This window comes from Pelophylax lessonae (assembly GCF_965119305.1).
Source record: "Pelophylax lessonae genome assembly, chromosome: 8".
In the NCBI taxonomy this organism is placed as follows: domain Eukaryota; kingdom Metazoa; phylum Chordata; class Amphibia; order Anura; family Ranidae; genus Pelophylax; species Pelophylax lessonae.
In genome coordinates, this window is record NC_138775.1 from 283,670,190 (window position 1) to 283,694,834 (window position 24,645).

Below are 24,645 nucleotides of genomic sequence, written 5' to 3' on the forward strand. Positions count from 1 at the left end.
CAAAGGGAAAGATTTTTGTCATTTTTGTTGTGTTTTTTTTTTAACGCATAATTGCAGCGATCTGCGATTTTTTTTGCGGTACTGCGACATTGCGGCGGACAGATCGGACCCTTGACTGACATTTTTGACACTTTTGGGGTTACCAGTGACATTTCTACAGTAATCAGTGCTATATATATGCACTGTTACTGCAAAATTACACTGGCAGTGAAGGGGTTAACTTTTTTTGAGAGGGAGGGGTGGTGTGTGTCCCTAGGGGCGTGATTCTAACTGTGATTGGCTGTGGCTTGAGCTGTAGGAGCAGTGATCAACGGTCCTACATAGTAGAACCGTATGATCACCATACCTACACAGGGGAGAATGACAGGCGGCTTGTTTACATCAGCCGCCTGCCTTTCTCCCTCTGCACCGACGATCGCCGAGTGACATTTGGTCCGCCGGTCACACGCGCGGGGGGGTCCGTGACCACGCGGGAGCGCGCCTCCGGAGCGCGCGCTAGCTCCCTAGACCCTCACAGGCTAGCGACGTAGATCTACGTCACTCTGCCTGTGAGGGGCTGACTGCCGACGTAAATAGTCGTGCGGCAGTCGGCAAGTGGTTAAAGAAAGGAAAAAAGGAAAAACAACATTGTCATATTTAGGCACATAAACGCACACTTCACTGTGGCGGAGGTTCACCTTCCAGCAGGACAACGACGCTAAAGATACAGCCAAGCTACAATGGAATGGTTTAGATCAGGAGTGTGAAACTCAATTTCAATGAGGGCTGCATCAGCATTATGGTTGCCCTCAAAGGGCCGGTTGTATCTGTAAGATTAGATGTCCAGAGCACCCCACCCCCCTTATATCAGATGTAAAGGTTCCCCACCTGCCCTTACATCACAGTAGTGCACCCCCATACCTTGTGTTGCTGCAGGGAAGGATTCTGGGAAGCAGAAATTTAAAGATCTGGAGGAAGAGGAGGGCTGGATTTAGTTGCATGGTGAGACCAATGGAAGAGTAGATGAGGGGGTGCTGCAGCTATTTACACAAGTAGGAAGAGTTCTGTCCTCCTCTCTGCTCTTGATTGCTGAGACAAGGTGGGGTGGAGATGGGGGGGGGGGGGGGATGCCGCAGCTACAGGAGAGGTGTAAGGACCACATAAATGGCCTGGCGGGCCACATTCGGCCTGCGGGCCCTGTGTTTGGCACATGTGGTTTAGATCAAAGCATATTCATGTGTTAGAAGTCCAGACCTAAATCCAATTGAGAATCTGTGGCAAGACTTGAAAATTGCTGTTCATGGACTCTCTCCATCCAATCTGACAGAGCTTGAGTGTGCTGTTACACCAATATGTACAATATATTATAATACATAGTTGTGGCAATGCCATGAAAACTGGTTTATACTGCCATCTTGTGGTTATCTTGGTTGTTGCACTTGCTTTCTGTCTTTCTGTTCTGTGTTCCTTCCTGTCCCCTCCCATTTATGATGTGCTTCCTGTTCCTGCTTCTTTATGCTTGTGGGAATAGAGATGGCCACATCTGTCTGGCCAGTGGTTCTCAACTAGGGTTGCCACCTCATCCCTTTAAAACTGAACACATATTAATTACACAATTTCTGTGGCTGATTAAGGTGGTAATTAAATTCACTTAGTGCCTTTTCTGCGTTAAATTTGCTCCAGAACCTGTGTAATAAATATGTGTTCTGTTTTAAAGGGATGAGGTGGCAACCCTATTCTCAACTCCAGTCCTCAGGGCCCACTAACAGGCCAGATTTTAAGTATTACGTTGGGGAGATGCAGACTAGAGTACTGCAATCACTGAGCAGCAAATGATATCACCTGTGATGTATTTCAGTTATCTTGCAAACCTGGCCTGTTAGTGGGTCCTAAGGACCGGAGTTGAGAACCACTGGTCTAGGCCTTTATACAATCTGCTCACATCCGGTAACACATTACCATGTTTTGACCTGCAGATAGCATCCTTCAATCATCTGCTACATTTTGTTGTCTGCTATACCTACTGCTTGCAATACAACCTAAATTAATGGAAATAAACGGTGTCTGGTGAGTTCAGCCATCTGATTTTCGTGGTGATTATATTTGTTCAGGCCGGGAATAGGTCTCAGGCAAGTGATAAGTCACTATTACAACAATTGGAGCCAGAATATTGAGCTATTTTGCAAGGAAGAATAGGCAAAAATGTCCCTCTCTAGATGTGCAAAGCTGGTAGAGACATCCCTAAAAAGACTTGCAGCTGTAATTGCAGGGAAAGGCGGTTCTACAAAGTATTGTCTCGGGGGATGGGGGGAGGGGGGGGTAAATACAAATGCACGCCACATTTTTCACATATTTATTTGTAAAACATTTTGAAAACCGTTTATCATTTTTCTTTCATTTCACAATTATGTGCCACTTTGTGTTGGTCTATCACCTAAAATCCCAATAAAATAAGTTTACGTTTTTGGTTGTAACATAACAAAATGTGGAAAACTTCAAGGGGTATGAATACTTTTTCAAGACACTGCATGTACACTACAAATCCTACATACAGTACGACCATGGAAAAAAAAAAAAAGCCATCCTCTAACAGGGAGTCAGATTGCAACATCATAAAAAAGTAGTGATGTACCAAAATTTCGGCGGCCACAAATAGGGCTTTCAGCGTTGTGCCGAAAGAAGAAAAATAGCCAATAACGGCTGCCGAAAATGCCCACGATTTTGCTTAGATTGTACCTTGCTTATAGTGTGTTTTTCACAGGTCATGTGACTCAAAAAATGCATCAAAAATGAAACACAGGTGCATTTTTGATGGATTCTTGATGTGTTTTCAATGCATTTTAATTGAGAGGTGTGCTTTTGGTGCAGATTTTTTAACTGACCACATATGCACCAATAATACAGCAAGCAGGATTTTTACCGCCGCTTCAAAAGGTGCCAACAATAAATCCACATTCATTTAAATTCATGATATAAATTAACCACTTCCAGCAAACTGACATGCCTGTACGTTGGCTTGAGAAAGTAGTAGTACTCGGGTGATATGCAGCTGCAAGCATCACCCCGGTACCGTTTTTTTAGACTCAGCAGTCGGCTTTCTCCTGATAGCAACCGATGCCGCTCAGCAGAAGCTCAGCCGTTATCATAAGGAGTGAAAGGGGATGTCCCCACCATGTCCTGAGCCCTCTGCCACTCTGCAAGGTCTCCCGTCCCACGGGAGACCTGAGCCACCAGCCCGCACATCCGCTGGCTGGAATCCCGAATTAAGCCGTATTCGGTTTCGATTGGGTCTTCGATGTAGTAACCCGGAAGCGACGTCGCAACATCACTTACAGTTTACTCCTGATAGCAACCGATGCCGCTCATCAGAAGCTCAGCCGTTATCATAAGGAGTGAAAGGGGATGTCCCCACCATGTCCTGAGCCCTCTGCCACTCTGCAAGGTCTCCCGTCCCACGGGAGACCTGAGCCACCAGCCCGCACGTCCGCTGGCTGGAATCCCGAATTAAGCCGTATTCGGTTTCGATTGGGTCTTCGATGTAGTAACCCGGAAGCGACGTCACAACATCACTTACAGTTTACTCAGCTGCTGATGGCGCCAATTTAAAAAATAAAATAAAAATTACAGTATTAAAAAAATGCAGATTTTGGCGTTTTGAATACTTTTAAGTGCCAAGGAGGGATTTGGGGTCCCTAAATTAAGAGTACCTGTCACTGCCTATTACTGTCACAAGGTTTGTGACAGCAATAAAAGTTATCAGATTTTTTTTTTTTTTAAAGGGACAGTGAAAAAAAATAATTAAATAAAATAAATAGGAAAAAAATAAATAAAATATAAAGCGACCCCGTCCCCGTGTGCTCTCAAACCCATAAAAAAACGCATACGTAAGTCGCATCTACAAATGTAAACAGTGCTCAAATCACACATGTGAGGTATTGCTGCGATCATCAGAGTGAGAGCAATAATTCTAGGAAAAGACCTCCTCTGTAACTCTAAACTGGTAACCGTTAAACATTTTTAAGTACTGTCGATTTAGATATATTTTTGTATATGTCGATTTTAAGTACTGTAGTTTGTCGCTATTCCACGAGTGTGCGCAATTTTAAACAAAGACTTGTTAGGTATCTATTTACTCAGCGTGACATCATCTTTCACATTATACAAAAAAATTGGGCTAAATTTACTGCTTAGTTTTTTAAATTTAGTGAAGTGTATTCTTTCCAAAAAAATTCTGTTTGAAAGACCGCTGCGCAAATACCGAGTTACATAAAATAGTACAACAACTGCCATTTTATTCTCTAGAGTCTTTGCTAAAAAAAAAAAATAAAAAAATTATATATATATATATATATATATATATATATATATATATATATATATATATATATATATACTGTATATATATATAAATAATGTTTGGGGGTTCTAAGTAATTTTCTAGCAAAAAATACTGATTTTAACTTGTGTGTCAGAAAAAGGCTTGGCCCTTCTAAGGTTAAAAATTTGAATACAATACAAATAATTATAGAAATATAATAATAATATATAATAATAATACTAATATGATGATAATAATAATAATATAAAAAAATATGTATTTTTTAAAAAAAACTTTAACTTCGGTTTTAGTTTCGGCCAAGTGCACCCTGAATTTTCGGTTTTGCCACCAAAATTTTAATTTCGGGGCACCTCTAAAAAAAAGGGATTTGGTGGCTGAGAACAATAGAAAGGACTTTACTGGGTTATTTTTTATTGCTGTCTGTGTCCCCATTAGGGAGATTCACCCTATTTGTCCTGTTTATCATTATCATTAAAAGTTAAAAGAAAAGAAAATCCCAAATTTTGGGTTGACATCAGAACAGTAATGAAGGGGAAATCTTCCAATGGGAGCCCTATTTCTGGTGACAACCAGGGATTTCCTCACTTTGACTTCCTGTTTTGGCTATGGGACGGGAAGTGACGGGGAATCTCCCCAATGGGGGACAGGTGGCCAAAAATCTTATAGGTATAACCCTCCATTACTCCCTTCATTCTTAATGACACAATAACACACCTTGCTAAGGCAAACGCCTTTTAGTGCACCAGAACACATAGTAACAAAAAAACTATGCATTTTGGTGAAGCTGTATTAAAAAACTAAATAAATATATATATATATATATATATATATATATATATATATATATATATATATATACACGCCTTTGGCACAAAATGAGGGCATTGGCAGCCCATTAAATTGAAGAAAGACATACCTGGATAGAAGAAAAATCACTGGAAGCACATGCACCAAGAATGGCAGCACCCACGAGGACCGACTCTACTTCTTTGGATAGGATGACAGGAAGACCTGTACGCATTAAATAAATAAATAAATAAATAAAAAAATTCTTCCCCAATGACCACCAATGTTTAGGGGCACTTTACTACTGACCACCAATGTAGAAGCCTTCTTCTAAATATCCCCCAATGTAAGGGTCACTCTAACTACTAATCTAACCAGGCATTCTTTCTTCTTCCATCAGTCTAAAGAAGCACTTTTCCACTGACCACCGATATAAGGGGACATTTGTCCCCCTGGCTGCCAATGTAAGGGGGCTCTTCTCCTACTGACCACCTATGTAAGCGGCCCTTCACCCCTGGCAACAAGGGTAAGGGGGTCCTTCTTCCACTAACCACCGATGTAAGGGGGCCCTTCCCCCACTGACTACTTATGCAGAGTGGTCCCTCTTCCACTAATAACAATGTAAGAGAAACCTCGCATTGACCTCCTATGTAAGGGGACCCTTCTGCCACTGGTAACCTATGGAAGGGGACCCTTCTCCCACTGACCACCCATGTAAGGGGGTTCTTCACCAACTGAAGTGATGGGGCCCCCTCTCTTACTGACCAGTCATGTAAAGGGCCCCTTTCCCACTGCCCACTAACGAAAGGAGGCCCCTCTCCCATGCAGTGTTAATTTTGGCAGCAAATTTCAATTTAGTTTTAGTCTTAGTCTTAGGACTAAAATGGCATTTTAGTTTTAGTCCCATTTTAGTCTTCTGCAAGTGTTTTAGTTTTAGTTGTATTTAGTTGACTAAAACTCCAGTACATTTTAGTCGACTAAAACGTCCTACATTTTAGTAGACTAAAACGTCCTACATTTTAGTAGACTAAAACTAATTTTAGTCATCTATAATCGAATGGGTGTAGTTCAATTGTAATTTGTAATACATTATCCAAGCATTTCTCTACAATTTCCAAACTCATTATATACTACTGGTGGTCCTAGAGTGAAAAATCTAATATGTTATTATTTATGGTATTAAGCTTTGAGCATGCACCAGTGTTAATTTTGGCAGCAAATTTCAATTTCGTTTTAGTTATAGTCTTTTGACTAAAATGCCATTTTAGTTTTAGTCGTATTTTAGTCATCTGAATTGTTTTAGTTTTAGTTGTATTTTAGTCGACTAAAATTGTGTTAAGTTAGTCGACGAAAACATTTTAGTCGGTTTTAATCGACGAAATTAACACTGCTCCCATGAACCACCAATGTAAGAGGATACTTCTCCATTGACAACCCATGTAAGGGGGCCCTTCTACTAGCCAACAATTTAGGGGTGACCTTTCCAACTGAAGAGAAGTGTAAGGGTGGCCCTTCTGATCTGACTTTGTCATAAGCCACCACCATTTTCACTGTCTGGCTGTCCTTTCTGGCCATCAATATTATTATTCCTTTATGTTAATATTAGTACTGAAAATAATTTGGTTCTATAGAGCAGGGGGTGAGTTATAAAATTATCTGGGTGTCCAATACTCTATAGCAAGGGTTTCCAAACTTTATAAACAAAGGGCCAGTTAACTGTCCTTCAGGCTTTAGGGGGGCCGGACTGTGTCCAGTGGGAGTTTAAAACGCCTTGGCATAAGTGGAAGTAAAGGGCGGCTCCTCCTTGGTTTTAGTGGGAGGAATGGTGGCCCAATGTTGATATCAACGGGAGAAATGGTGCTCTATTTTGGTATTTAGGGGAGAAATAATGCTCCATCATTGGTGTTGTTGGGAGGAATAGTGCCCCATCATTTGTATCAGTTGGGGAAATAGTGCTCCATCATTGATATCAGTGTGAGGAATAGATTCCAATCATTGGTATCGGTGGAAGGAATAGTGTTCCATCATTGGTGTCAGTGGGAGGAATAGTGCCCCATCATTGGTGTCAGGAGGAATAGTGCCCCATCATTGGTGTCAGTGGGAGGAATAGTGCCCCATCATTGGTATCAGTGGAAGGAATAGTGCCCCATCATTGGTATTAGTGGAAGGAATAGTGCCCCATCATTGGTATCAGTTGGAGGAATGGTGCCTCATCACTGGTATCAGTGAGAGGAATAGTGGCCTATTATTGGTATCAGTTAGAGGAATAGGGACACATCATTGGTTTTAGTGGGAGGAATAGTGCCCCATCATTGGTATTAGTGGAAGGAATAGTGCCCCATCATTGGTATCAGTTGGAGGAATGGTGCCCCATCATTGGTGTCAGTGGGAGGAATAGTGCCCCATCATTGGTATCAGTGGGAGGAATAGTGCCCCATCATTGGTATCAGTGGGAGGAATAGTGCCCCATCATTGGTATTAGTGGAAGGAATAGTGCCCCATCATTGGTATCAGTTGGAGGAATGGTGCCCCATCATTGGTGTCAGTGGGAGGAATAGTGCCCCATCATTGGTATCAGTGAGAGGAATAGTGGCCTATTATTGGTATCAGTTAGAGGAATAGTGACACATCATTGGTTTTAGTGGGAGGAATAGTGCCCCATCATTGGTATTAGTGGAAGGAATAGTGCCCCATCATTGGTATCAGTTGGAGGAATGGTGCCTCATCACTGGTATCAGTGAGAGGAATAGTGGCCTATTATTGGTATCAGTTAGAGGAATAGTGACACATCATTGGTATCAGTGGGAGGAATAGTGCCCCAATATTGGGGGGAATAGTGCCTCATCATTGGTATCAGTGGGAGGAACAGTGGTCCATCACTGGTAACAGTGGGAGGAACAGTGCTCCATCATTGGTGTCAGTGGGAGAAATGGTGCCCTATTATTTGTGTCAATTGAACAAATGGTGCCCCATCATTGGTATCAGTGGGAGGAATAGTGCCCCGCAATTGTTGTCAGTGGGTGGCATGGTACTTCAAGGGTTGGATAAGGCAAGCAAAGGGCCAAATCAGGCCCACAGACCACAGTTTGGACACCACTGCTCTATAGTGACATCACTTCCACAGCTTACGGTTTACCCTAATATACCATAAATTATCTATATAGTATATGACATTTTTTTATCAGGAGTCCTCTGAGACCTGAAAATTATTTCAAGGGTTCCTCCAAGATAGAAAATGTAAGGAAAGGTCCCTCTATATGAAGGGTGCGGTTCTGGGGGCTCAGTTGGCCAATGGAGTAAATCATTTGGGTATATAATTTGCACAGCCTCCACCCACTCTAAATTGACAAATAAACTCCTAATTTTTCCCAATTTGCGATGGAAGCGATGACATGTGAACACCTTCTGTTTAGGCGATGACAATCAAGCAGCACGTAACGTCTGAAGATCATTAAATGGAGCTTCACGCTACACCGCCAGCAAACATTATTCATCCCTGGAAAAGTGAGTCACGTAAGACTACTTGACTCAATCAACCTGTTACAAGGAGGAAATTATTTTCACAGTAGCAGATCCTAATTTATCAAAGCTGCAGCTCCATACCGAGCACAATAGTTTCAGCAGTGCTTTAAAAAAAAAAAAAAAAGATGTCTGATGATCTTTACCCTTCAAGGCGATGACATCACCCACAAACAAGCGCTGTACACAAGTGTGAGATAATTGACTACATGGCCTGACAATGCTTTGTAGATCCCGGCTAACCACAGACACCACAGCTGTATTTTGCCGTATCATTTACTATCCCAAAAATGTAAGTGCAACTCCGAGCAACAAAAACAGTACATAAAAAAACGCTGACACTATTTTACGATATCATACAGATGTAGAATGCTTAAAATTCTCTGTCTATTCTTATTAACATCAACTAAATCCGAAAAAAAAAAAGGTTAGTGTTGCTTTGTATTGGTGGTTGACGCACCCTTTTGCAATCAGGTTGCGGTAATGCGCATTTCAATGCGTGCTTTACTACAACGCACATTAATGTGTTGAAGGAGACACAAAAATAGTGTGAAAAAAAATAAATTATGCCACGTTTTCAGGCGCTCGATTTATGTGAATGTAAACTCTACAAACATTTTTAACGCTTCCAAAATACAGGCATTCTTGGATTGACCTAACATATAAGCACTGATAAAGGGGGAGTGTGAACCCCTGAAATGCGTTTTTTTTTTAAATCTTGTAGGTCTTTCAATACCACAACACGCCATTCTGGACTCCATTATCATTGGTGTGGTGCCCTTTGTGCTCTACAGGCTCTACCACCCCTCTGAAAAGCAGTCATTGGTGGATTGCATTTCCAGAGGCAGCTGAGGGACTTTTAATTTGACTAGCACCCAGGGGCTGACTGCCAACTTTTTGCCCAGGGGGCAAATACAAACCGGAGGAGCTTGGTGCAGCAACTCGCCCCCCCCCCGCACTCTCCCCCTTCCTCGCCTTTTCTTGACCCCCATTCCAGGCTGAAGCTCTGCTCCAGGTACTCTCTACTCTAGAATCTAGTTTCCTGACCTGGCCTGCAGGGGGCAGTTGGGGGGAGATGGGACAGCTCGGTCAGGGCTGCCTGGGGAAGGAGAGTCTCCAGTAGGGCATGGAACCGGTCTCAGCTCAGACACAGTTTACATCATCCATGCTGGGGGGCGGCCTGCGGTCTGTCCTTGTCTTCATCCCACACTCAGTAGGTCAGCAGTTGAGACTTTTTACTTCTCTTCACCAGGAATCCTTTAGGCATGTCTGTGGCAGAAGCGGTGTAGCCTTTTTGCAGGGCATCAGAGTGGCCCGGGGGGAGGGGGATTGCCCCCCCTGCCCCCGGCTCAGTCCTCCCCTGGTAGCACCCCAACGCCAACACCCCAAAGGCTAGATCAACACTTGAGCTTTGAGGTTCTTTAAGCATTTTTGGAATATTTTTTTCTGTGTGTTTTCACATGCATTTTTCAGGCACTTTTAGGTTTGAGCATCCTTTGTCTTAGCTAATTCAAAGTTACTGAGAAATATCCTGGGTAACTATAGGCCGGTCAGCCTAACATCAGTAGTCTGCAAGATTTTGGAGGGGATGATAAGGGACTATACAGTATACAAGACTTTAGTAATGAAAACTGTATTATTAGTAGTAATCAGCATGGATTCATGAAAAATCGTTCTTGCCAAACCAATCTATTAACCTTCTATGATGAAGTGAGCTGCCACTTAGATAAAGGTAAGCCTGTGGATGTGGTGTATCTGGACTTTGCAAAGGCCTTTGACACCGTTCCCCACAAACGCTTACTGTACAAACTAAGGAAGGTAGGTATGGAACATAAGGTGAGTACCTGGATAGAGAACTGGCTCCAGGGGAGAGTACAGAGGGTGGTGATTAATGGGGAGTACTCGGATTGGGCGGGTGTGGAAAGTGGGGTCCCCCAGGGTTCTGTCCTGGGACCAATCCTGTTTAATTTATTCATAAATGATCTAGAGGAGGGGATATCTAGTACAATCTCAGTATTTGCGGATGATACTAAACTAAGCATGCCAATATCTTCTATGCAGGATGTGGAAACCTTACAAGCCTGAACAAAATAACGGGCTGGGCAACTACATGGCAGATGAGGTTTAATGTTGAAAAATGTAAAGTAATGCACTTGGGGGCCAGAAACCAGAAAGCAAGCTACTCACTAGGGGGGAAAACCTCTGGGTGAGTCTAGGATGGAAAAGGACCTGGGGGTACTGGTAGACAACAGGCTTGGCAGTGGCATGCAATGCCAAGCTGCTGCAAGCAAAGCCAACAGAATACTGGGATGTATAAAAAAGGGGATTCACTCCAGAAATAAAGAGATTATTCTCCCGCTCTACAAGACTCTGGTCCGGCCACATCTGGAGTTTGCTGTCCAGTTCTGGGCACCGGTCCTCAGGAAGGATGTGCTGGAACTGGAAAGAGTCCAGAGAAGGGCAACAAAAATAATTAGGGGAATGGAGGACATCAGCTATGAGGAAAGACTACAAGCACTGAACCTATTCTCTCTGGAGAAGAGACGATTGAGGGGGGATATGATATCAATGTACAAATACTGTACTGGCGACCCTAGCATAAGGAACAAACTATTCAGAGAAAGGGAATACAATAAGACACGTGGCCACTCACTAAAACTAGAGGAAAGGCGGTTTAACCTTAAAATGCGTAAGGGGTTCTTCACTGTCAGAGCAGTAAGGATGTGGAATTCTCTTCCACAGGCAGTGGTATCAGCAGGGAGCATTGATAGTTTCAAAAAACTATTAGATGGGCACCTTAAAGACCACAACATACAGGGGTATACAATGTACAACATACAGGGGTATACAATGTACAACATACAGGGGTATACAATGTACGGTTAACAGCAAACACACACACACATCATAGGTTGAACTGGATGGACTGATGTCTTTTTTCAACCTCACTAACTATGTAACTGTCTAACTAAAAGACGGACAGGCAAAAAAATGCATTACATCATGTTTTCAGGTGCTCTATATATATATGGACATTATATCTACAAACACGTTTAACCCTTCCGGAGTCAAGGCATTCCTTAAGTGACATATTATACAAGCCCTGATAAAGGGGGAGTGTGAACCCCTGAAACACGTTGCATTTTTTTTTTAAGGCCCCTTTCACACACTCCGTCCGTTGGACAGAGTCCGTTTTTCTCAGTGGGGGATCGATCCGCCGATCCCCCGCTGAGCAGGAGGATGACAGCGCTGTCTCCGTGCTGTGTGCAGAGACACAGCTGTCAGGTCCCCATGCATCTCTATGGGGGAAAACGGATGGGAAAGGACCGTCGGTCCGTTCTCATCCGATCCGATCCGCTGGACGGATGGAAAATAGGGTTTCCATCCGTCCAGATTTGACGGATCGGATCGGGTCTGATGTCAGCGGACATGTCTCCACTGACATCCGATGCCCCATAGGGATGCATGGGGGAACCATTCAGATCGGCCAAAAATATCACTTTGGACTCTTATCACTATTGGGTGTCGGGCCCTCAGGTTTCTTTCACATGGGTGGTAGACTCTACCACCCCTCTGACAAGATATCGGTGGTGGGTCTTTTTTCAGAGTTGGCTGAAGAGATGTATTTCTGAAGAGTACCCCAATGCACAGGTTTACACTTGAGCTTCTTTAAACATTTTTGCAGTGTTTGTAATGCATGTTATAACGCACCTTTTGGCAGGTTTGAGCATTTTTGTTTTAGCCAATGGAAGTCTAGTTACTAGGAGAAGGAGAGGCAAATAATTGTTGTGATAAAAGCATGCATTATATCACATTTTCAGGCGCTATATATATATATATATATATATAAATATATAGTGTATATATATATATATATATGTGAAATCTACAAACACTTTCAACACTTTGAGTCCACTCAATCCTAAAGCGACATAACATACAAGTCCTGAATCTGATGAAGGGGGCGTGTGAACCCTTGAAATGCGTTGGTTATCTTTTATCTTGTTGATCTTTCAGTAATAAAAACACCACAGTAGACTCTACCACTATTAGGCTTGGTTCACACACACACTATATTGTCAAAAGTATTGGGACGCCTGCCTTTACACGCACATGAACTTTAATGGCTTCCCAGTCTTAGTCCGTAGGATTCAAAAGTCGGATCACTCTTTGCAGCTATAACAGCTTCAACTCTTCTGGGAAGGCTGTCCACAAGGTTTAGGAGTGTGTCTATGGGAATGTTTGACCATTCTTCCAGAAGAGCATTTGTGAGGTCCGGCACTGATCTTGGACGAGAAGGCCTGGCTCACAGTCTCCATTCCAAAGGTGTTCTATTGGGTTGAGGTCAGGACTCTGTGCAGGCCAGTCAAGTTCCTCCACTCCAAACTCGCTCATCCATGTCTTTATGGACCTTGATTTGTGCACTGGTGCGCAGTCATGTTGGAACAGGAAGGGGCCATCCCCAAACTGTTCCCACAAAGTTGGGAGCATGAAATTGTCCAAAATGTCTTGGTATGCCGACGTCTTAAGAGTTCTCTTCACTGGAACTAAGGGGCCAAGCCCAACCCCTGAAAAGCATCCCCACACCATAATCCCCCCTCCACCAAATGATTTTGACCAGTGCACAGAGCAAGGTCCATAAAGACATGGATGATCAGTGTAACTTGCATTATTGTCGGTGCCTTAAGGCAGTCCGCAAATGTAAATGGGCAAGAAGGCTTGGGTAACACCTACAGGTGCGACCAAACATGGGCGTTTTTTTACGCGTGGCGTGCAGTCCATTTATCTGCCCTGTGCGCGACACCATGCTGTTTTGCATGCGCAAGAATGCTCATGTTTGCAAACGCATGGGGTGCCATAAACAGCTAATGGCACCTCCACTTGTCTGCTAAAGGGCAATGTTGTTCTGCACGTAAACGTGCACTTTTGTGATAGATGTTAACCTAAACTAACGGTATCAATGAAAATAAATGGTATACAGTGAGGGAAAACGTATTTGATCCCCTGATGATTTTGTAGGTTTGCCCACTGACAAAGAAATTATCAGTCTATAATTTGAATGGTAGGTTTACTTTAATAGTGAGAGACAGAATAAAAACAAAAATATCCAGAAAAACGCATTTCAAAAAAGTTATAAATTGATTTGCATTTTAATGATCTAAATAAGTATTTGACCCCTTCGCAAAACATGACTTAGTACTTGGTGGCAAAACCCTTGTTGGCAATCACAGAGGTCAGACATTTCTTGTAGTTGGCCACCAGGTTTTTACGCATCTCAGGAGGAATTTTGCCCCACTCCTCTTTGCAGATCCTCTCCAAGTCATTAAGGTATCGAGGCGGACGTTTGGTAACTCGAACCTTCACCTCCCTTCACATATTTTCTATGGGATTAAGGTCTGGAGACTGGCTAGGCAACTGCAGGAGCTTAATGTGCTTCTTCTTGAGTCACTCCTTTGTTGCCTTGGTCATGTGTTTTGGGTAATTGTCATGCTGAAAAACCCATCCACAACCCATTTTCAATGCCCTGGCTGAGGGAAGGAGGTTCTCACCCAAGATTTGACGGTACATGGCCCTTTCCATCGTCCCTTTGATGCAGTGAAGTTGTCCTCTTAGCAGGAAAACACCTACAAAGCATAATGTTTTCACCTCCATGTTTGACGATGGGGATGGTGTTCTTAGTGTCATAAGCAGCGTTCCTCCTCCTCCAAATACGGCGAGTTGAGTTGGTGCCAAAGAGCTTGATTTTGGTCTCATCTGACCACAACCCTTTCACCCAGTTCTCCTCTGAATCATTTAGATGTTCATTAGCAAACTTCAGACGGGCCTGACCATGTGCTTTCTTGAGCAGGAGGGCCTTGAAGGCGCAGCAGGATTTCAGTCCTTCACGGCGTAGTGTGGTACCAATGGTTTTCTTGGTGACTATGGTCCCAGCTGCCTTGAGATAATTGACAAGATTCTCCCATGAAGTTCTGGGCTGATTCTTCACCGTTCTCATGATCATTAAAACACCCCCAAAGCATAATGTTTCCACCTCCATGTTTGAAGCTAGGGATGGTGTTCTTGGTGTCATAGGCAGCGTTCCCCCTCCAAATACGGCGAGTTGAGTTGACGCCAAAGAGCTTTATTTTGGTCTCATCTGACCACAACACTTTCACCCAGTTCTCCTCTGAATCATTCAGATGTTCTTTAGCAAACTTCAGACGGCCTGACCATGTGCTTTCTTGAGCAGGAGGGCCTTGCGGGTGCTGCAGGATTTCAGTCCTTCACGGCGTAGTGTGAATGGTTTTCTTGGTGACTATGGTCCCAGCTGCCTTGAGATAATTGACAAGATTCTCCCGCGAAGTTCTGGGCTGATTTCTCACCGTTCTCATGATCATTGAAACTCCACGAGGTGAGATCTTGCATGGAGCTCCAGACCGAGGGAGATTGCGGGTTATTTTATGCTTCTTCCATTTGCAAATAATCGCACCAGCTGTTGTCACTGTAGCATCAAGCTGCTTGGCGATGGTCTTGTAGCCCATTCCAGCCTTGTGTAGGTCTACAATCTTGTCCCTGACATCCTTGGATAGCTCTTTGGTCTTGGCCATGGTGGAGAGCTTAGAATCTGATTGATTGGTTGCTTCTTTGGACAGGTGTCTTTTTTATACAGGTAACAAGCTGAGATTAGGAGCACTCCCTTTAAGAGAGTGCTCCTAATCTCAGCTCGTTACCTGTATAGAAGACCCCCGGGAGCCAGAAATCTTGCTGATTGATCAAATACTTGATCAATCACTCATTAAAATGCTAATTAAATTATAACTTTTTTAAATGCGTTTTTTTTGGGATATTTTTGTAGTTATTCTGTCTCCCACTGTTTAAAAAAAAAAAACCTACGATTAAAATTATAGACTGATTTCTTTGTCATTGGACAAATGTACAGAATCAGCAGGGGATCAAATACTTTTTTCCCCTCACTGTATATGTGAATTAAGCGCCGCGTAGGCCAGTGTATGAACAACCCCAGCGACTCTCCAGGACCTGTCCTGCTGGCGTCACTCTCTAGACCTATCTTTTACCCGTCCTGTATATTTCGCCGGAGGTCCACTTTAATTACGACCCGAGATTGAAACATAATCTAAAATATTTCCCATTCAGGAAATGATGACATCCCCATAGCAACTCAGACACAGAGCAATAACGTGTAATATAACCCAGACAGAAACATTTCACTGATAATAAACTTTACATCTCCTCCCAAGGCCAAAGAAAACGTAACATCTGAAAACAAGGGATTCCCCGCTCGCCGTGTTTGTACCAGTTAATCATTCAGGGAGATCCAGTTAAACCATAATAGTGGAATGTTTTATCCGCGTCTCCTAGCAAACAAAATAGTTTCCACATCGCTGGCCAAATTCCACTGGACGCGGCCTGAGCAGATGGCGATACGTGAGGAGGAGATAACACAGATGAGGAGCTGATAAGAGTCAGCGAGGAAATACACGGGGATACTAACAATTTTATTCTGCGTCAATTTTCTTGAGAAACGGTGTAAAATTGGGATTGATACCAGGCAAGCAATGTGAGTACAAGAACCATCGTACCTGCTGGTATGAATCGCATGCCCTCAGAGCCTATTGCTGGCAATGGCACCGTCCGATTTGGTGCAACCCGGGGCGTAACTACAGGGGTTGCAGGGGTCGCAATTGCAACCGGGCCCCATGCTCCAGTGGGCCCGTGTGGCTCCCCTGTACACCTGGATAGGAGGGGCGGCGGGGGCAGCATGTAGAGAAATCATTAGCCTCCTTTTTCCTCCTGCAGGAGGAAAATGGAGGAGATTGGCTCCTCTGTATGCTGCCCCCGCCGCCCCTCCTATCCAGTTCACTTGTGTTCTGCTGTCTCTGGGCCCCTGTGTGCTCTCCTGATACCCCCCCACTGTGCTCCCTCCCCTCTCCTGCCGGCTGCTGCAGGGGATGTGTCACAATAGAGAACCAGGAAGGGGTCGGTAAATATGTAATTTACCAGCTCCTTCCTTTTCTGAATGGACAGAGTCATAGTCAGGGACATTGTAAAAAAAAAATAAAAAATAATACAATTAAAATACCAAAAAATAGAAACTACTGACACCAGTGGGTGACCTTCCAGGATCGCAAAGGTCACACTTGGGACCGGGCCCTGGCATTACACCACTGTGGGGAGTCCCCAAGATGGCAGGAAGGGGGCCCACTGCAGAACTTGTGAAAGGGTCCCACTGCCGGACCGTAATAAAGGGCCCCGCAACGAGAGTAAAGGGCCCCAGGATCAGTGGGGAGAGCCCCAGGCTTGAAAGGAAGGGCCCCGGCCAGGGGTCCGGGGGAGCCCTTCATGATTTTTTGCACCGGGGCCCTGAAGTTTCTAGTTACGCCTCTGGGTGCAACGCCTAATTTGCGGCGCCGCACCAATTCCTACAAGTAGTTCCTGCACTACTTTTGTCGACTTCGGGTGCGATTTCAATAGACATCTGTGCATGAACCCGCACTGGCGACATGGGGAATCACGGCAGCTACAGTATGTGGTGCAGTGCGGCCCAGAAAAGGTGGCCAAGAGTTATTTCACCTTTGGGGTGAATTCACCCATTAACCACTTCTAGATCGGAAGGATTTGCCCCCTTAATAACCAGGCCATTTTTTGCAATTCGGCACTGCGTTACGTTAACGGACAATTGCGTGGTCACGCAACACTGTTCCCAAATAAAATTAAAAAAATTTTTTTTCCCACAAACAGAGCTTTCTTTTGGTGGTATTTGATCACCTCTGCGATTTTTATTTTTTGCGCTATAAACAAAAAAAGAGCGACAATTCTTTCCCCTAGTTTGTAGACACGATAACTTTTGCGCAAACCAATCAAAATACGCTTATTGGGATTTTTTATACCAAAAATATGTAGCAGAATACAAATTGGCCTAAAAGGATAAAACAATTTGATTTTTAATTTTTTTTTTTATTGGGAATGTTATATAGCAGAATGTGAAAAATTGTTTTTTTTTCCAGAATTGTTGCTCTATTTTTATAGATAGCGCAAAAAATAATAATCGCAGAGGTGATCAAATACCACAAAAATATTACTCTATTTGTGGGGGAAAAAAAGACATCAATTTTATTTGGGTACAGCGTTGCATTACCGCGCAATTGTCAGTTAAAGTAAAGCAGTGCCGAATCGCAAAAAATGGCCTGGTCATTAAGGGGGTAAAACCTTCCAATCCAGAAGTGGTTAAGGTTAAATCGCTTCTCCTCCAATCGAATTGTGTTGTTCTCTTACACTCCCTGAGACTGAATAGCTTTTTTTCCTATCCTGGGATCACCATTGAGGTATTTGTAAATCGCTATCATCATATACTTTAACTTTATTAACCACTTTAGGACCAGAGGATTTTCCTGCTTTACGTCCAGGCCCCTTTTTGCAACTTGGCACTGCACGAATTTAACTGACAATTGCGCGGTCATGCAATGCTGTACCCAAACTAAATTTACGTCCTTTTTTTCCCACAAACAGAGCTTTCTTTTGGTGGTAGTTGATCACCTCTGCGCTTTTCATTTTTTGCGATATTAATAAAAAAAGAGCGAAAAGTTTGTGAAAAAATTGACATTTTCTACTTTGACAGTTAAAAAATATCCAATATATTCAATTTTTGTCATATATTTAGGCCAAAATGTATTTAGCTACATGTCTTTGACAAAAAAATTCTCAATGAGCTTATTTTTAACCGCTTTAAGACCAGAAGATTTTACCCCATTCCTGACCAGGCCATATTTTGCGATTCGGCACTGCGTCACTTTAACGGAAAATTGCGCGGTCGTGCGACGCTGTACCCAAATAAAATTGATGTCCTTTTTTTTCCCCACAAATAGAGCTTTCTTTTGGTGGTATTTGATCACCTCTGCGATTTTTAATTTTTGAAAAAAAGAGCGACAATTTTGAAAAAAAAAAAAAAACTATATTTTTTACATTCTGCTATATAACATTCCCCAAAAAAAAATTATAAATCAACATTTTTTAACATTTTAGGCCAATTTGTTTTCTGCTACATATTTTTGGTAAAAAAAAAAATCTCAATAAGCGTATTTTGATTGGTTTGCGCAAAAGTTATCCCGTTTACTAACTACGGGAAATATTTGTCATTTTTATTGTTTATTTTTTTTTACTAGTAATGGCGGCGATCTGCGATTTTTTTTGCGGGAGTGCGACATTGCGGCGGACAGATCAGACCCCTAACTGACATTTTTGACACTTTTGGGGGTACCAGTGACTACAGTAATCAGTGCTCTAAATATGCACTGTTGCTGTAATAATGACACTGGCAGGGAAGGGGTTAACTTTATTGGTGATCAAGGGGTTAAATGTATGCCTCATGCTTACTGACGTGTGTTGGGGGGGAGGGGGTTGTGTGACACAGACACAGATCGCAGGTTCAGCTTTGCTGAATCGTGTAATCTGTCCCTGCCTGTCACAGAGGAGATCCGCCCGTTTTGTTTACACAAGCGGGCGGATTTCCTCACTCTGTCCCCGACGATCGGGGAAGAGCGGCGGTGATCACCGCCTCTTCTCCCCTGGCCCGACTCCCGCTGTGTATGAAGACAGCGAGAGCGAGCCACCGGCGGCACGCGAGCGTCGCCGAGAGGGGGCGGGATCCAGCGACGTAGGGACCCAGGAGAGCCACTTTCCCGCAGTAGGCTCAATGTGAGCAGTCGGAAAGTGGTTAATGTAATTCCACAAAGGTAACAAAAAGAAACAGTTACAATCTATCTGGCCACCAATGATGACCGTTTCTCCTGCAATACATACACTTCCTCAGGGTATGCAGACTGTGGTAGTTGCCATACACAAGGACTCTACTGTAAAGTGAAACTAAACTCTCTCATTCAGCACTGACTATTTTTAATTCTCATGCCGCTAGCATTAGTAAATAGATAGGAAGGTATATTCATAGGTGTGCCCCTAGGACGACGTCATCTGTGACGAAACGCGTCAGTTCACGACGTGCTGATGTCACCGCGTACAGTGTCCCGGGAAGGATGGGTGAATGAAGTGCCAAGTTTTATATATGCAATTATTTTATGGAACTGCTGTAAGTGCAACCCTTATATTTCTACAATAAATGTAAAAAGGTTTTATACTATGGCGAGTTTTATTGTTTTTCATGGATACTGACATCCCTATGAGTGCAGTGGTGGACGTCCCTTTTTCATCTTTAGGACCATTATCCATGTCTCCTCTACAATAGAGGCCCCGGTGGGGTACAACATAGGTGTTTTGACCTTCATAGGTCTCTGTGATATGGTAAGAGGCCATTTGATTTGGTGGAGGATTTTTCACTTTGGGTGACCCCAATCTGCACAATTGAGGGGGGAATATCATTGAAATGTATTTCTTCACTTCACTGGTGTCAGGTTTTTAACGAAAATGGTTTCTTATTTCCAATTTTTTAATGCCTTTATGTATAGCAGTGTTTTAACGCAACTTTTCTCATTCGTTATTTAATATTCATAGGTATGCGCAGCCTATTGCATAAGGGTGTGCACCCCAAAGCTTATACACACATGCCTTTCTCCAGAGGAGGACTGGGCCAGAGGGCAGGGGGGCAATTGCCCCACGGGCCGCTCTGATGCCCCGTAAAGAGGCTGCACCGCTTCTGCTACAGACATGCCTAAAGGATTCCTGGTGAAGAGAAGTAAAAATTCCCTGCCACTGACCTACTGAGTGCGGGATGAAGACAAGGACAGTGCGCAGCCCCCCCCCCCCCCCCCCCGGCATGAATGGTGTAAACTGTGTCTGAGCAGAGGCCGGTTCCATGCCCCACTTGAGACTCCTCTGACCCGGCAAGCCCCGAGTTCGGCCAGTGGGTAGAGAGCACCTGGAGTGGAGCTTCTGCCTGGAATGGGGGTCAGGAGGCTGGGAAGAGGGAGGGTGGGAGGAGGGCCGAGTCGCTGCACCATGGGCCTCTGGTTTGTACTTGCCCCCTGGGCCCAAAAGTTGCCAGTCTGCCCCTGCCTTTCTCTGCAGCCTCAGCTGCACTGGACAGTAAACAAATGGGAAGTGCTCTGTGCTGAACAGCTTCCTGTTCATTCAGAAATTGAAGCATAGTAAATGCAATTTACTATATTTCAGTTATAAATGAACACAGTGAGTGAGTTCATTTAGTGAGTGTTCACTGTATTCATTTAGAAAAGGAAGGGGCCGGCAAATTACATATTTACTAGCCCCTTCCCCCACTCTTCATTCTGAAAAAATCCCCTGCACCAGCTGGTGGGAGAGGAGGGAAGCCAGCAGCAGTGAGGGGGACGCAACAGGAGGGAGAAGCCCGGACAGTAGAGGGAACACACATAGTGATTAGGGTGTGCCCAGGCACACCTTGCACACCCCCTGTGCACGTCTATGGGTATATTATATTTATTTGTTTTAGGCTGGGTTCACACTGCTATGAGGAGCGCCTCACAGCAGGGATCCAGTGCCTCCCTGTTCTCTGTTTCAGGGACGACTCAGGCCAAAGTTTTTGCTTGGATTCGGACCTAAAAACGGACCAGAAGACGCACAGGTCTCTTCTGCAAACGGTCCGCAGCCATCCTGGAGCTGTGTGAACCGGCTCCACTGAGAGTCAGTCACAGTCTCCTGACATGCGAATTGGATTTGCACTAGTGTGAACCCAGTCTCAAATTTTTTTTCTACATTTCTTCAGTTGCTTCCTGGTTTCTGGTCTAGGTCAAAATGATGTCATACATCCCAGGAGTCTTCATGAGAGGAGGGTTTTTTCTCAGCTAAGAACACCCTCCTGCCAGTGTTCTATCAGAATAGGGCTACCTATCAGATTCTGCAACCGGAAGTGACGTATGGACTAGAACAACTTACTGCGCATGCGCCATGTGTTCCAACATGGCCGCTATGCGTTTCAACATGGCCGCTTCCAATAGCTTTCCTAATGTCAAAGAAAACTAAGCAGAAGCAGACATCTTCTTACACCCACGCAAGTCTTGAATTTTACATTTATTTTAGCAGTAAACTCACCTTATATACTGAGTGACAGTATTACATTTCTATTATTGTATTCTAGAAAATATAGCGAGAAACCTGCAGGCAAAAGGTGGCGTCGGCCATCTTGGTACACCCCGCACTTCTCAGCGACAAACTGAATATATAATGAAATAGACTATTTCACTCGGTCGCGGTGAGTCTATTTCAGTCAATAAGGTGAGTTATATAAGCAGCCACATATCAGGAAGATGAAAAGTTGGGGTAACAAACACTTTAAGCCTCGTACACACAATCAGAAAATCAGGCTTTTGAAGCGATCACATGACAATCTGATCGTGAGTGCACAACTTTTGAGAGCCGATCGTGACAGTTCATCCGAAATTATCTGAAGGGAAAAACAAAAAAAATTTCCCATGCGATTTTCATTTAATCAGTACATTTTTCGCCCGTAAAAAAATTGCATGCTCAGAAGCCAAAGATTACAATACAACACATTGCATCACTTCTCAAGTTGCATTCTGTCATATGAAAATTTTTGTAAGGAGAGTAACCTCTTTTTTTTCGACATGCAAAAAACAAAAAAAAACAATGGCCGATCATTTGTCCGATATTGTCATTGTGTGCACCAGGCTGACAGTGACTTTGCCTCTTTGCCTCTATTTCTATATTTGGATTTGTATAAATGTAAAGAGAGATTTAACCAACTACCCGCCGCATATATACTGTGGCAGGCTGGCTCGGCTGCGCGAATTGCCGTACCCCACTAGGCAGCAGGGTTGCCGATCCATGCGGCCGGAGGCCGCGATTGCCGCCGGGCACCCGCGATCATTCCCCGCTGACAGAGAATGATGGTCTGCTGTTGTAAACACAGCTGACCGTTCTTCTCCCTGGAATGATCACAGAGCGCCTGTGATCCTTCTATATAGGATCAGAGGTCTCTATGTTCATTTCACAAATCCCTCCCCCCACAGTTAGAAAACACCCCATAGGCTCACACTTAACCCTTTGATCGCCCCTGGGTTTACCCCTTCCCTGCCAGTGTCATTATTACAGTAACAGTGCATATTGTTAGCACTGATTACTGTAGTAATGTCACTGGTCCCCCCAAAAGTGTCAAAAATATCAGTTGGGGGTCCGATCTGTCCGCAGCAATTTCGCAGTCCCGCTAAAAATCGCAGATTGCCGCCATTACTAGTAAAAAAAAAAATAATAAATAAATAAAAATGACATAAATCTTTCCCCTAGTTTGTAGACGTGATAACTTTTGCAAAAATCGATCAATATACACTTATTGTGATTTTTTTTTTTACCAAAAATATGTAGCGGAATACAAATTGGCCTAAAAGGATAAAAAATATTGATTTTTAAATTTTTTTTTTTTTTGGAAATGTTATATAGCAGAAGGGGAAAATTATTATTATTATTATTTTTTTTTTTTCAGAATTGTTGCTTTTTTTTGTTTATAGGGCAAAAAATAAAAATCGCACAGGTGTACAAATACCACCAAACTCGGCTCTGCGTTACTTTAATGGAAAATTGCGCAGTCGTGAAATAAAATTTATGTCTTTTTTTTTTCCCACAAACAGAGCTCTGTTTGTGGGGAAAAAAAGGACATCAATTTTATTTCACTACTGCGCAATTTTCCATTAAAGAAACGCAGAGCCGAATTGCAAAAAATGGCCTGGCCATTAAGGGGGCAAATCCTTCCGGTCCAGAAGTGGTTAATCAGTACAGTTTTCGCCCGCAATAAAATTGGAAGAGCAAGACTGCGCATGCTCAAAAGCCAAAGAATACGCTACAATACAATACAATACAACACATTATATCACTTCCCAAGTTGCATTCTGCAATACGAATATTTTCGTAAGCTGAGCATCCTCTTTATTTTCAACATGCAAAAAAAAAAAAAAGGGACGATCGTTTGTCCAATATCGTCATTGTGTGCACCAGGCTGACAGTGACTTTGCCCCTAATTCTATATTTGGATTTGTATAAATGTAAGTAGAGATTTAAAACACTTTAGGAACATTTCATGTGTCACCCGGTCCGGAGAGCCAGGACTGATCTGTCAGCAATGATTGCCATCTATTATTTAGAAGGACAAACATTTCAGATGACCCTAAATACATTTTCTACATTAATAAGCCACCACCGTCCTGTAAAGTGTTCCTGGGGGACCCAGCTACTCATCTCTATCCATTATATTCTATAGGGAGGAGGCAAGAACAGTTCTAAAAATCATCCCCCAATCCCAGCTCCAGATAGTGAGGTGGTCAGATCAGCAAATCAGAAGTTGATTTGATCATTTGGGGTGGAAAAAGGTGATTTTATTCCCAATGTAAATAAAATGTATCGAAACCAAAATGTATTACATTCCAGCCTAAGCCCCGGGTCACACTTGTGCGATGCGGGAAGGCTGCGAATTCGCAGCCTGTTCCCGCATCGCAAACGCACATCTGGCAGTTCACACTGCCATATGCGATACTCAGGGGGTGTCAATTAAATGTTAACGACACCTCCAGTTTGATCGCATATCGCAGTGCGATCTGACAGTTCGCACAGGATCGGATCGCACAAATGTGAACCACTGTGCGATCCGATCCTGATGCGGCTGGGAAAAAGGGTCCTGTGCGTCTTTTGTGGGGGTGCAGTGCGAATTTCAGCCATAAAAAGTGTATGGCTGATTTCGCATCCGCACATCCGATCGCATGTAATGAAGTAGCAGTGCGCTCCGAATTACATGCGATCGCTGCACTCGCAATAGTGTGAACCGGCACTTAGGCTCCATGTACACGGGACGTTGTTAAAAGTCCCTTTGAATGCTGGAATTTTTAGGACGTTTAAAACGTCCGTTAGGTCGCGTTTGCACCCGCGTTTAGCGGGCGCTTGCGTTTAGAACCGTTCCTAGAGGTCAAAAAAACATTCCCCTTTAAATGGAAAAACGCGAGCGCTAAACGCGGGTCATCGCATTTGGTCGCGTTCGGCCGCGTTTTTGCGTTTGAAACGCCGGGAAACACACGTTTGAACGCAAATTGCTTTCC

General features: G+C 43.6%; 1 protein-coding gene across 1 annotated transcript in view; it reads right to left on the minus strand.

Moving 5' to 3' along the window:
- The window catches only part of FGGY (FGGY carbohydrate kinase domain containing), a 433,297-nt gene that overhangs the window by 72,539 nt on the left and 336,113 nt on the right, over nucleotides 1-24,645 (minus strand). Inside the window, exon 14 of the mRNA XM_082264806.1 lies at nucleotides 5,235-5,329. Within this exon, the coding sequence (XP_082120932.1) occupies nucleotides 5,235-5,329 (95 nt within the window). The remainder of the gene's footprint in view (nucleotides 1-5,234; nucleotides 5,330-24,645) is intronic.